Below are 14,257 nucleotides of genomic sequence, written 5' to 3'. Positions count from 1 at the left end.
CCAATTGCCACGAAACTTTTTGACGATTTTTTTGGACATAAGAGATCCTGCAAGCTTCGGGAGACGGCCATAAGATGAAGGAGTGGCCCACAAGCCACCAGGGTGCGCCGGGGGGGGGGGGGGGTTGGCGCGCCCTGTGGGGCCATCGTTTCCCCGTTTGACCTAATTCCAGCTCTATAAATTCTCTAAAATCGGGAAACCAATAAAGAGCCACCTGAAACCCTTTTCCCGCCGCAACAAGTTCCAGTTCTCGAGAGATCCCATCTGGGGGTCTTTTACGGCACTCGGCCGGAGGGGGAATCAACCATGGAAGGACTCTACATCAACCTTGCTGGCCCTCCGATGATGTGTGAGTAGTTTACCATAGACCTATGGCTCCATAGCTAGTAGCTAGATGGCTTCTTCTCTCTCTTTAATCTTCAATACAATGTTCTCCTTGATGTTCTTGGAGATCTATTCAATGTAATCTTTTTGCGGTATGTTTGTTGGGATCCGATGAATTGTGAGTTTATGATCAGATTATCTACGAATATTATTTGAGTCTTCTTTGAACTCTTTTATGCATGATTATTATATCTTTGTATTTCTCTCTGATCTATGGATTTGGTTTGGCCAACTAGATTGATTTTTCTTACAATGGGAGAGGTGCTTTGTGATGGGTTCGACCTTGCGATGCTCAATCCCAGTGACAGAAAGGGACATGACACGTATTTGCATCGTTGCCATTAAGGATAAAAAGATGGGGTTTATTCATATCAATTGAGTTTACTTTGTCTATATCATGTCATCTTACTTAAGGCGTTACTCCGTTCTTTATGAACTTAATACTCTAGATGCATGCTGGATAGCGGTCGATGTGTGGAGTAATAGTAGTAGATGCAGACAGGAGTCGGTCTACTTGTCTCGGACGTGATGCCTATATACATGATCATTTCCTTAGATATTGTCATGATTATTCACTTTTCTATCAATTGCCCAACAGTAATTTGTTCACCCACCGTATGCTATCTTCAAGAGAGAAGCCTCTAGTGAAAACTATGCCCCCCAGGTCTACCTAAATCAGACATAAAAATCCAAAAATAGATTGCTGCACTTTTATTTATTTTATTTTATTTTATGTTTTTATTTATCTATCTATCACTACGATACTTGCAATTAACCGCCAAGGGATTGACAACCCCTTGTTTGCGTTGGGTGCAAGTATTTTTTGTGTGTGTAGGTACTACTAACGAGTTGTTGCGTGGTTCTCCTACTGGATTGATAACCTTGGTTCTTAATTGAGGGAAAATACTTATCTCTACTATACTGCATCATCCTTTCCCCTTCAAGGAAATCCCAGCAGCTCACAAGTAGCAAGCCTCTAGTGAAAAGTATGGCCCACGGGTCTATTTAAATCATATTACTAAAACCAAAATTACTTTGCTGCTATTTTACTCTTTTTATTTTACTTTTAGATTTATCTACCTACCACTATCAGATTTAATCCTTACAAGTAACGAGTCCAAGGGGATCGACAACCCTCTTGCCCGTGTTGGGTGCAAGTATTTGCTTTTGCGTGTGCATGTACTGCTTACTAGGAATTTGCGTGGTTCTCCTATTGGTTGGTTCGATAACATTGGCTCTCACTGAGGGAAATACTATCCACTACTATATTGCTATACCCTTCCTCTTCAGGGAAAATCCCAACGCAACTCACAAGTAGCACATAACATTTTCAGGATTGTATGGGCGCAATAGATGGTACTCATGTGACCGCTAAAGTGCCGAGGCCACAGTTCGTAGCATACATGGGTAGAAAGCACTACACAAGTTAGAATGTTCTTGCCGCGGTCGATTTTGATCTGAAGTTCACCTATGTGCTAACTGGGTGGGAAGGATTAGCCCATGATGCTAACTTCCTAACTGAGCAATACCTTTGGATCTCTTTGTGTGTCTTGGGTGTGTGTGTTTTGTACTAGACCTTGTATGTGTGCTCTGGGCGGTTTGCTTTATTTATAAAGCGGGGCGAAAGCCTTTTTCGGTAACATCCTAACTGACAGCACGAATCGACTTGATGGCATCAACTTCTTCGATGGAAAGTTCTACCTAGGGGATACTTGCTATGCATGTCGGCCTGGTGTTCTTCCATCCTTTAGGAAAACCAGGTACCATCTGAACGAGTTCTCTTCCAGGAACTATCGTAGGACTCCGTAGGAACTGTTTAATCTCAGTCACTCTAGCCTTAAAGTGACGGTTGAGAGGGCATTTGAAGATTTGAAGAATAGGTCTAAGATCCTGGATCAGAAGCCATTCCACCCTTACCCTACTCAGATTAAGCTTGTTCTCGCATATTGCATCATTCATAACTGGATCCTATAATGGGGTTGTGATGAACTTGTGCCAGAGGAGGAAGATGTGACGCCTGATGATGTTGTCAGCTCCAGCCATGATGTGAAGGCATCTGATAATGAAGCTTGGAAGAACAAAATAATGGAGTGGGCTCAGCCAATGTGGGATAACAGAGGTTAGACAAGAATCTGAAGAAGAGAAAGAAGAGGCAACAGTACAAGAGAAGAAGCAGCAACAACAAAAGAAGAGGACGAAGATGGACTTCCATCTATCGAAACTTTTCCCTATTCAACCATATGACTCTTAATTTGTACTGCCATTTGTTAGTAGTTAGGATAAACTGCTATTTGTTTTCTAATTTAGGACCGAGATGATGTTTAACCCATGTATGATAAGTCAAGACTAGTGAGAAGGGCTGATCACACCTTATGTTGTTTCCAACTAAACAACTCGTATGGTTTGTCTAAAAACTGTGACGCAGGCAACCAAATTCCATGGTAAAAATGCTTCCTTCATGCAGGTAGTCTAATTGCAGGCAACCAAACTAATGTTGGTTTTTTGTGCTCTAACTGATGGTGAATAAGTAAGACTACATCTCAGCCGTCGAGCGAAGGTAGAAGTACTGGAGAGACGATGACCGTCCGTCCGATAAGAAGTCGTTCGCCTGAAGACTGAACATATCGACACTTCTACAGTCGATCTTCAGATAGCCCATCAGGTAAATGCTGACGCCCAATCCACCTCCCCGCGCCTGCACGCCGCCAGCCCGCGCGCCGTCGAGCCGTCGCGCCCGCCTCGTTCTCGGCTGCTCGGCACTTCGGCGGGCACGGCCTGGACTGCGCCGTTCGCACGCCAACCACCGTCCACCGCGACGGCCGACGGCGCAGCAGGCAGCACGGAGGGGCCGACGCCGATCCACCCGCCCTAGCGTGAGTGCTCCAACTTTTCAATTTCTGAAACTTCCCCAATTGAGAATAGCGGATGACCCTTAATTTATTGTTAGATTCATTTTAGCATTCAGTAGTCTCCACCAGTGTTGTCTTCCATTGAATTTCCTTTTTAGCAGCACATGTTATTCTCTGTGATTCCTGATATATTGTAGCACCAATCAGCTTTGCCTTAACTTCCTAGAGCTGCGCAGTTTAGTTGTCAGTGCATCTTCAAGTGCTCCATGCTTAATTTTTCGCTTGTTTTTATTAATTAAAATAGATAGGGAGGATTTACACACGACAATGTTCCTATGCATCACAGTGTCGTGTCATATAACTCTGATATGCTCTGTTTTCAATGGATGTCGGTTTCGACAATCCTAAAAGGGATTCTAAGGTACTGAATGTCACATGCCGTCAAGAAAACTCTAGGAATTAACCATTTACTCCAGGCAGATGTCGATCTCTATGTTGTCATTTAGAACTAGTGTACAACATATTAACACTTCGAAGAACAAGGTGATGTACACCAACAAAGCTACCAGGTATGTTTGATAACTATTCACTGCAACAGACTTTACGGCGCGATACAATAGTCAATATTCATTACACTGAAGATATAAGATACAGAAATACGGTACTTTTTTTTTTTTGAGTAGTTAACTAATCTCAGAAGCAATGCTCTAGGGAGCACCTTAAATTTCCTCAAAGTAATTGGGGCTTTTGTTGTTTATGTTCCCACTTCTCCTAGCTCTTCTAAGCATGGCAAGTCGTTCTGCTACCTCCTTCATCTCTGGACGATCTTCTACAACGTGTGCTAAACACTTTACAGCCAATCTGCCAATCTCTTCCAGTATGTAAGTATCTTCTTCGGTTGCAATATCTTTGTCAAACATTGCCTCTCCACTGTTTTCTTTCTGATAAACATCACAGAAATCAACTATGAGCCTATGATTTCCATCATACACAATTGGCTTTCTGGTGATGAGTTCCAAGAGTACAACTCCGAAGTTGTAAACATCACTCTTCTGTGTTAATTGTCCCGTTTCACGGAACATCGGGTCTATATATTCCATGCTGCCTACAACAAGCCCGGTGTGATCTTTCTCCTTTGTAAGAAACTTCGATGTCCCGAAATCTGAGATTTTGGGCATGTTCTTTTCATCTAAAAGTATGTTGGCTGGCTTGACATCGCCATGCCGGATGGTATGACTTGTTGATGAGTGCATGTAAGTTAACCCTTCTGCAGCATCAATTGCAATATCCAGACGCAGGTCTAGTGGGAAATTAGCGAGCCGAGTTTTACCATGGAGAATGTCTTGCAGACTCCCATTAGCAGCGAACTCATACACCAACATCGGAACATCCACCTCCAAGCAGCAGCCGATAAGTTTGATGATGTTCTTGTGGATCATCTGTGACTGGATCTCCACTTCCTTGGTAAATTCCTCCTTTCGAACTTTGTTTATCTTGATGGAGGTTTTTACTGCCACTGTCGTACCATCTGGAAGAATCCCTTTGTATACTTTGCCAAAGCACCCTTTACCAAGGACCTCTGATTGGTTCTTGGTGATTTTGTTTATCTCCTTCTTTGTGAAGATATTTAAAGTTCTCACATCTCGAAGGACCAAACCTCCATTCTTTTTAAAAAAGCCCTTCGTTCTTCTCCTTTGGAGCCTCAGTAGCGTCGAAAGTAGAGCAACAACTAATAAGGAGGAGCCCAAAATGACACCTACAATGATCATGCATAGAGATATTATGCATTCATGCATGTTAATTCTGGCCACAAGCACACAAACATAGCGAATATTGATAATGCAAAGTGGATAGGCAGTGCTAACAACTGCTTTACGTAAAAACAACAATTAGCCATACCATTTGGGAGAGTTGATCCATAATCTAAGGTATTTGTTTCTAAAACAAATGTGTGGTATATATGTGAACTGCATCTGATGCATCCGCAATGAAACTATTGAAGTTCTTAAATATAGTCTTTCAAAAACACAATTTTTTATAAACTTGCAGGATATTCCTTTGGCAAGAGGTCGATACTTGTATATAGTGAAAATAAGTCCCTTATTCCAGTTAAACACAAAAAGTTAATATTTAAATGCCACGAATGAAATCTCCCATTGTCTAACAAAAGAGAAAATCAATGTATATATACCTATGGTGATCTTTGCTGCCAGTGGGAAATTTGAAGGAAGTAAAGTACACTTTTCTATTTTGGCATCATGGTTATGAGAACCCGGAGGACAGGTGCAGTCGTAAGATCCTTCGTTGTTCGCACACCTTCCCGGCTCCCAGCAAGGATACTTCCTTTGATCGTCGCATTCATTGATATCTGCGGAATGCATACATAAATAAATGATCATCAGTTTACACCACTAGTTTTCGCAGAATTTACGCCATATTGTCAATTGCTCCGGTGGTATCTTTTTAGATATTCTTTTGATCCATTGCACTAGCTGTCTTACTGTCCCAACAATATAGTGATGTAGTCACTGTGTTCTTTTTGTAAAGGTTGAAGGCGCAGTGGGGGGGGGGGGGGGGGGGGGGCAACGAAAAACGTGTGAATTTTATACTGATGATGAGAAGCTTTGCACCCAGGCTTCTAAGATCAAATTGAGGATCGAGTACAGGTAGCACCAGAGCAGGACGTCAGCAGTGAACTTCCGAGCAAAGGTGTCTGGTTGAAGATGTTGCGAGAGGAAGACCTTGGCGTTGCGGTTCTTCAAGATGCCCACAATGGAAAGCCTAAGAGGCTGATGGCCATAGCGGTGGGTGGCTAAGCATAGGCGCCGGTGGTGGCAGAGCAGTAAGGAGAGGGCGGAGGAGGGTAAAAAAGGAGAGATGCAGAGTGGTGCTTACCGGTGCATCCGCTTTCGCCGACAAGGTATGGGTTGCCCTCGTAGCCTTGGGAGCACTTGCAGGCATAGCCAGTCCCATTGGTGGAGTCGACGCACTCGCTGTGATTGCTCTTGCAGGCGTACTGATCTGCCGCGTCCTTGGCGTGGGCGCAGGACGGCATTTCACGGATAGCCCAGTCAAGGCGCGCCGGCATGGTCCGGGTTCTGTCCATGTGCCGCAGGTCGGAGCTCTGGAAGGTGTAGTTGTCCTCGTCAACGATGAAGGCGTAGTCGCATGGGCTGTAGTTGAGCATTTGTGGCATCTCTTTCCTGATGTTGGGGAACTCGAACACGACGCTCGTGACCTCCGGCTGGATGGCTACCTTGCAGCACCCGTCGCCGGCGCACTGGCCGTCCTGTGCTGCAGTGGCACTGCGGCAGAAGGACATGCACCCGGAGGAGTAGGCCAGTGTTTGGTTCTTGAAGGTCATCACGATGCCGATGGTGGCGCAGCCGAGGACGAAGAGCACGTTGTGCTTGTTGGAGATGCGGTATATGCCTTGGCTAGGTATGTTCTTCTGGTGGTTGAAGAAGCTCGTGTCCTCCATATTGCCTACCACTTTACCGTCGGAGACGTTCACTTTATAGCACTGCCACCTAATGGGAAGCAGCACCCGTGACTCGGGTGGATCGGCGGAGAGGCTGACCACCGGGATGGACGTGTTGGCGAGGAGCGGCACGGGGCCAGCGCCGCCAGCGTCTGTGCAGTTGATCTCGAAGCCATGGCGGTAGCAGCCGGCGCCGATGCCGAAGGGGTAAGGGATGTCGACGCCGCCACAGCTACCCTGACATGTCGGTGACACGGTGATGGTGCGGCCCTCCGCGGCTGCGGTGGCTGCCAACAACGACGGCAGTAGGAGCAGCGCCGGCAAGAAGAGTGCGGCCGTTGACATTATTGTAGAGTAGTTGCTTGCAAGCATGGAAGCCAGGCACTGCCGCCGTTTAAGTACAAGAGCATGCTGATGCTGTGGCGTGTCTTGTTTTTTCTAGCTTAGACAAGTTGCTTCCATCATGGAGGCAAAGCCTCCTAGCCGACCTCACCAGCTTAACTAACTTTCCTTGGCAATTAATTAGTTAATCAAGTTAGGCATGCTGCTATTCTTAACCATTCCACAGCCATTGCCAGAGCTTCGCTCTCGTCGTGTACGTAGACGCAGAACCCTCAACCGTTGAACGCACCACCCCATGACAGGTATCTTCTCAATATTATTAGCACTCCACTTCCCCGTGGGGAAACCAGATTACGTTTATGCACCTCTTCGTTCTCCATCTCCGACCTTACATTCAGATAGTAGTTAGACCGAACACATTGCGATACTTTTGATGAAAGATATTTTGATCATATCATCTCCGTTCTGTCATTGTTTTCATTGTTATTTGTTTAGAGTAGCTATGTGTCCGTAATATATATGTGCATGAGGACGCTACTCCTTTGACATTTGCATCTTAATCTATATAACCACTTGTCTTTATCGAAAAAATATAACCACTTGTCATTGTAACCAAACTAAATTTTATGTATGACGTCTTGATTGCAACACTAGTGTCTATTTTTGAGTCACTGGATACAATATTGCAGGTCATAACGGAATGACTCAGCAACTAATTTTGGAATTGGTCGGCTTGTCTATTTGGTCAGCTCATTGTCTATATGTACTCCCTCCGTAAACTAATATAAGAGCGTTTAGATCACTACTTTAGTTATCTAAACGCTCTTATATTAGTTTACAGAGGGAGTACACCACCCAACCAGCTGTAAACAAAAGAAACAATTCAGACTGAAAGTCAATTGATCGTGGTTAACAGGATTAGCAAGAGCGGCAAAAGGCTCTCGTGGTGAGGACATCCTTGTGTTCAAGCAACTAGCAACAACTGTAAGGCTCTACTACCTCTGGCTCTGGCTTATTGTCCTCATGGTTAGGAATGTACTCCTGGTCATCCCAGCCCTGTGGGTGTAACCATTAGCACACATCACATATTCATATTATCAACTCCATCGGAGAAACACAACAAATATGACTATTCAGAGCAGTATTTTCTGAATCTCACCTTCTTAGCGCTGTGATACCCACATTATCAACTCCGCCAGAAAAATACCACAACTGTGGGTGTCCTTTTGCTATGTACTTCATTAGTCAATCAAGTCAAGCATGCTGATGTTCTTAACCATTCTACAGCTATTGCCAGAGCTTCGCTCTCGTCGTGTACGTAGATGCAGAGCCTTCAACGCACCCATGACAGGCAGGAATCCAAACATTGGCCCTCCACTTCCCCGCGGGGCAGCTAGAATACGTTTATGTACCTCTCGATCTCCGTCTCCGTCTCTACTACCTAATGAGAAGCTTACTTTCCATTCAAATAGTTAAACCAAGAGGCTATATTCAATTAGAGTAGCTACGATGTACAATGTTTATACCCCCTAAGTGTTTTTGACGAAAAAGCAGCAGTTGCTGAGTTTCATTGATGAAGAGCTATGACCTTGTTGAAACTATTTGCTTATTTATTTATAAGTTGGCCGTATGCATCGTTCTGATGCAGAGGCCGGGGAGTCCCCCTTTTCGAAAAAAAAGCTATTACAACTGGGGCACCGGCAGCCAATCTATACAAACCGGCTAGAGGCCAATCAAGGCGGGTCAAAAAACTTTGACATCGGCTTAAGCCCGGCATATAGCCAGCACTGTGCCTCGTCAAGTATCCTGTTATGGACCTGGGTTATAGAGCTTACTGCAGCGTTAAAAATCCTTGCATTGCGCTCCTTCCAGAAGCACCACGCGACTAGCGGGAGAATTTCAGGCGCTACCACACCTCCTTTGACTGTGATACCATGATACGGGAGCTCGTGGTCCGTCCGATCAAAGATCTAGTGGTCATAGGAAAAGCTTGTGCAAACTTGCTGAAACACCCGCAATTTATCTCTTAATTTTGCGCAGGTCTGGAGACTGGAACACTAACCGTTGGATCTTGATCTGACGGACCAGAAGCTCTCATATCATGGTATCACAGGAAGTGCGGGAGCACCTGAAATTCTCCCGGTGACTAGCAGGCACACGGCCCTCCAGGTGGATTTATTTGCCTTTGGCAGCGAGCATGTCTGCCTTCGGAATCGATCTCTCATGCGGCTTGCATGTGAAGGTTAGCGTATGGAGGCTATACCCCCCTAAGTTTCAGGTTTTACCTTATTTAACAGAAATTCCTTCATTTTACTCGATTTAGGTCCCATTTTTTATCTCTTCTAGTTTTTCTTCACATTTCTTTTTCTATTCGACACAAGAACACCAAGAGGGTGAGTTTTGACGTCTCCCTCCTTGTCGCTCTACTGCCGTTGAATTCCCACCCTGCCGACGGCAAGCTAGTTTTTTCGTGTTCTCTTTTTGTGTACCGACTCAACTAGGAAACTAAACCTTCCGACTAACTACTAAGGTCAACTCTGACTGATCCCCTAAAAATGAAGGAGGATCCGGCTGTGTAAACCTTTTCTTTTTGACCGGAATGACAGGTGCTCCGCCTTTTCATTTAAGAGAGAGGAAAAACTGTACAACGGTCTGGTGAAACATCCGGGAAAACCACCAAAGAAGCAAAAACAAAACTAATCCAGAGATGCCTAACGCACATGCCTCCTTTAGGAGGCCTAACCCGTCTCTGATAAGTGATAAGTGAGCAAACGCCCGCAACAGTCCATCGTTCCTGCTTGAAAGTACGCCTATTGCGTTGGTTCCAAATATTCCAGGCCAGATAAATCGCCGCCGTGTACTCATCAACCTGTGACCCTTTTCTTTTCAGCATAAACGTCTTGTCCCACCTACTATTGATTGAAGTAGCTTGTAAGACAGCCTAGCTGCTTCCTTGAACTGATGGGCCATCAAGTGCCAGACTTCCCTAGCAAAAGGACAACCCAAAATGAGGAGTGCCTATCTGGTGATACGGCACATCACATGATACGGTGATCCCGTACTATGTGGAGCGTTGGATCTGTACTAGAGGGACAGGATGGAGCAGACTCCCACCACATTGCATAATATGCGTGAGAACGATTGAATGAATGGGAAAATCCACCTTGGGTGGTGCCGTGTATGAACTCATGCATATATGGGTTACATGTACAGAGAGCGCATAGCGCTGGAGAGATCGTGCGGGCGATCGTGGGATCGTGCTGTGCATGCTAGGACCTAGGTGTATGACTGGTCGTCTAACACCCCGCCGCAGTTGAAGCATCCGGAGGACGGATGCACAGACTGGAACGGAAGTCTTGGAACGCTGCTGTCGGGAGGCCCTTGGTGAGCACGTCGGCGAACTGCTGCTTTGTCGGGACATGAATAACGCGAAGCTTGCCGAGCGCCACCTGTTCTCGTACGAAGTGGATGTCCGGCTCGATGTGTTTCGTCCACCGGTGATGCACTGGGTTGGCAGACATGTACATGGACGAGATGTTGTCGCAGGATACCACACTCGCCTTCGGCAGGGGGATGGAGAGCTCGGCGAGTAGTTGGCGCAGCCAGCAGCATTCCGCGACAGCATTGGCGACAACACGATATTCGGCCTCCGCGCTCGACCGCGACACGGTGGCCTGGCGCTTGGAGGACCAGGAGACGAGCGAGTCACCGAGGTAGACAGCGTAGCCGGATGTTGACCGCCGCGTGTTGGGGCAGCCAGCCCAGTCCGCGTCGGGATAGGCGACGAGGTCGAGCGTTGGAGCGCGCTGAAGATGCAGGCCGTGCGAGGTGGTGCCGTGGAGATAGCGCAGCACGCGCTTGGCGAGGGTCAGGTGGGGCGCACGCGGATCATGCATGACTAAGCAGCATTGCTGCACTGCATAGGCAATGTCCGGGCGCGTCATGGACATGTACTGGAGCGCGTCCACGATACTGCGGTACTCGGTGGGATCCGAGACGGGGGCACCCTCGAGCGCAGAGAGCTTGGCGTGCGTGTCGACGGGCGTGTCCACCGGCTTGCAGTGTGTCATGTTGGCGCGATCCAGGAGCACCTCGGCGTACTGTCGCTGGGAAAGGAAGAAGCCGTTCGCCGTGCGGGTGACGGCAATGCCCAGGAAGTAGTGCAGAGGGCCGAGGTCCTTCATAGAGAACTCGCCGGAGAGCTGCTGCGGAAGGTGTTGAAGTAGGGGCGTAGACGAGGCCGTGAGCACAATGTCGTCGACGTAGAGTAGTAGGTAGGCAATCCCGACACTACTCCGTAGGACGAACATGGAGGGATCCGCCCGCGAGCTGACGAAGCCGAGCTGTCGGGCGTACGTGGCGAACCGGGCGAACCACGCCCGCGGTGCCTGCTTGAGGCCGTACAACGACTTGTCGAGGAGGCAGACGTGCTCGGGGAAGTTGGCGTCGATGAAGCCCACTGGTTGCTGGCAGTAGACGCGCTCGGCCAGGCACCCGTGGAGGAAGGCGTTGTTCACGTCCATTTGATGGACCGGCCAGTCGCGTGAAGCCGCAATGGTGAGGACAGCGCGGATGGTGGCTGCTTCGACGATGGGAGAGAATGTCTCGTCGAAATCCACACCGGGCCGTTGAGAGAAGCCGCACAGCACCCACCGTGCCTTGTATCGCTCGAGGGACCCGTCCGCCTTGAGTTTGTGCCGGAGCAACCACTTCCCGGTGACGACGTTAGCGCCGGGAGGCCGGGGAACCAGCCGCCAAGTTCCATTCTCCATCAAGGCCCTGTACTCCACCTGCATAGCAGCCAAACAAAACGGGTCTCGCAATGCAGCATGCACCGATTTGGGAAGAGGCGAGATGGTGGTGTTGGTAGTAGTGGCAGAGAGGTTATTGGCATATTTAGGGTTGGGCTTGAACTTGCCTGCTTGGGCACGTGTGACCATGGAGTGTGTGGGAACGGGGGCTGGGCGGCGGCGCGACGATGGCGAGGGAAGAGGTGAGCGATCGGGCAACGGGGCGTCGAGTTTGCATGTCAGCGACACATGGTCCGGAGCGGGACGTGGTGCTTGTGGTAGTAGTGGGTTCAGGCGTGGGTTGTTGGGGCGAGGGGTCGGGTGAAATGGTGCGAGGAGCTGCCGTGGCAGTGTGGGGTGGTGGGGAGGTAGAAGCTGCCACAACACGGCGCGGGGACGCCATGGACGCCGTGGACACTGGCTAGGAGCGGGGACGCCGTGGGACAACCGGGAGCAGGAGGAGGTCCTCGAGGTCGGTGGTGGTTTGTTCAGGCTGCGGGCGACGCTGATCTTGGAAAGGGAAGTGATGCTCATCGAGCACGACATGGCGGGAAATGAGCACGTGCCCGGTGGATGGATTGAGGCACCGATACCCCTTGTGGTGAGGTGCATAGCCGAGGAATATGCAGGGTGCTGAGCGCGGGGCTAGCTTGTGGGGCGTGGCAGCTGCCTAGCTGGGAGATTAGGGAAGCACAGGCAGCCGAAGACACGCATCCCAGCGTAGTCGGGGTGAACGCCGTAGAGGAGGAAGAAGGGTGTTTGGTCATGGCGCGGCCGGCACGGCCGCCTGTTGAGAAGAAAGGTTGACGTTTGCAAGGCCTCGGCCCAGTATGAGAAGGGCATGTGTACATGGACGAGAAGAGAGCAAGTGATGTCGTTGAGTGTGCGCAGTGCACGCTCGGCTCGTCCATTTCGCGGGGATGTGTAAGGACAGGACATGCGTAAGGTGATCTCGAGCGATGCAAAGAGGTCGCGGGAGGCACCGTTGTCGAATCCCTTCCCGTTGTCAGTCTGAATCATGAGGATGGGTAAGTTGAAGTGATTTTTGACGAATGTGATGAAGTTTCTAATGACAGGGAAGACGTCTGACTTGTGGCGAAGGGGAAACGTCCATGCAAAGTGGTTGTCATCATCTAGTAGCAGCAAGTAGTACTGACATCCTGAGTTACTAGGTACAGGAGACGTCCACACATCGCTATGTACAAGCTGAAAAGGAAACAAAGATACATGTTCTAATGAACTAAAAGGAAGTCTAGTGCTTTTGCCGAGCTGGCACGCCTGGCACACGCCGATGGTGCTTGGAGTGGAGGTGACGGTGGAGCGACGGAGTGTGCGGTCGAGAGCATCAGCAGCGGGATGACCAAGCCGTTGATGCCACATGTCGCGGGAGACGGCGGTGAGCGCATGGTGATCACGGGGTGGTGTGGAGGGCATGGGGTAGAGCTCGTCATCGGCCGCATTACAGCGGAGGATCACCTTCTTCGATCCTTAACAGAGAAATCGAGGTCATCAAATTCCACATTAACAGGATTATCGCGTGCTAGAGCTTTGACAGAGAGGAGGTTTTTGATGAGGTAGGGGAAACTAGCACGTTGTTCAGGTTGAGAGGTGCGGCTGATGTTGGAATTTGAGTAGAACTGATGTGTGTAGCTGCGAGGGAGGTGCCGTCGCCGACTACTATGCGATGTGTGTAACAGGGGCTAGATGCGGTGAGAATACCTGACGATGACGCCATGTGAGAGGAGCCACCTGTGTCCAGGTACCAGTCCGAGCTGGGGGAGGACGCCGGCTGCTGCTACTGCTGCATGGTTAAGTTGTTGAGCGTGACGACGAGGGCGTTTTGGTCCCACACTGGAACGGTCGGTGGAGGCGCGGGCGGCGCAGGCGCGTTGTAGAGAGGGTGGGGCGGCACGACCCCGGGTTGCCAGACGGTAGGCGGAGCGTGCCCGTGGATCCCTTGGCGGAGGCGCGTGGTGCGTGGCCGTGCCGACGAACGGAGAGGCCCCGCCCGGGCGAGCCCCGAGGATGCTCGAGCTCGGGGTGTCGGGGCACCATGGCATGGGCCATGCATACACCATGCCCGTCCATGGGGCGGGGGCGGGAGCGGTTGGGCGAGGAGCATGCCCCCCGCCGGAGTGAGCAGGCGGCCCCCCGCCGGAGTTGGAGCCCCGTCCGTGGCCGCGATGGTGACCACCGCCCTGCCCAGCGGCACCCTGCCCCCCCCCCCCCCCCCCCCCGCATTGTTGGTGTGGGTGGCGGGGGCGCGAGCTGCATGCAGAGCGGTCTCCGTAGTGGTGTCGGCGGCCAGGCGGCTCTCCTTGAGGAGCAGGAAAGCGTGGCACCAGAGGAATGTCGGGAAGGGGGTCTGCATGGTCAAAATCGGCACCGCGTACCTGAAGCGGGGATGGAGC

General features: G+C 49.6%; 1 protein-coding gene and 1 long non-coding RNA gene across 2 annotated transcripts; one reads left to right on the top strand and one right to left on the bottom strand.

The window, feature by feature from the left end:
• Positions 1-3,013: 3,013 nt before the first annotated feature.
• Positions 3,014-9,499, top strand: LOC109784732 (uncharacterized). The gene is made up of 4 exons (XR_002237924.4): positions 3,014-4,697; positions 7,746-7,819; positions 7,900-8,040; positions 8,344-9,499. It is a non-coding gene; the product is annotated as an uncharacterized lncRNA (long non-coding RNA).
• LOC109784731 (wall-associated receptor kinase 2) lies at positions 3,953-7,872 on the bottom strand. Its single transcript, XM_020343332.4, has 3 exons — positions 6,129-7,872; positions 5,425-5,601; positions 3,953-4,989 (listed from the first exon to the last, which is right to left on the bottom strand). The coding sequence occupies exons 1-3, from the start codon at positions 7,084-7,086 to the stop codon at positions 3,953-3,955; spliced, it is 2,172 nt and encodes a 723-aa protein (XP_020198921.2). The 5' UTR covers positions 7,087-7,872.
• Positions 9,500-14,257: the final 4,758 nt, after the last annotated feature.

Source organism: Aegilops tauschii, chromosome 5 (assembly GCF_002575655.3).
Source record: "Aegilops tauschii subsp. strangulata cultivar AL8/78 chromosome 5, Aet v6.0, whole genome shotgun sequence".
Taxonomy (NCBI): domain Eukaryota; kingdom Viridiplantae; phylum Streptophyta; class Magnoliopsida; order Poales; family Poaceae; genus Aegilops; species Aegilops tauschii.
Note: the sequence above shows the minus strand (reverse complement) of the source record. Positions and strands in the feature narration are given on the sequence as shown.

What these genes read in the sequence shown, in the direction of transcription:
- LOC109784731 (XM_020343332.4), bottom strand. Translation starts at nt 7,086, where the DNA reads ATGCTTGCAAGCAACTACTCTACAATAATGTCAACGGCCGCACTCTTC. An exon ending in CGGCGAAAGCGGATGCACCG is followed by an intron (nt 5,602 to 6,128) that starts GTAAGCACCACT and finishes TGCATTCCGCAG; the next exon opens with ATATCAATGAATGCGACGAT. An exon ending in GGCAGCAAAGATCACCATAG is followed by an intron (nt 4,990 to 5,424) that starts GTATATATACAT and finishes TGATCATTGTAG; the next exon opens with GTGTCATTTTGGGCTCCTCC.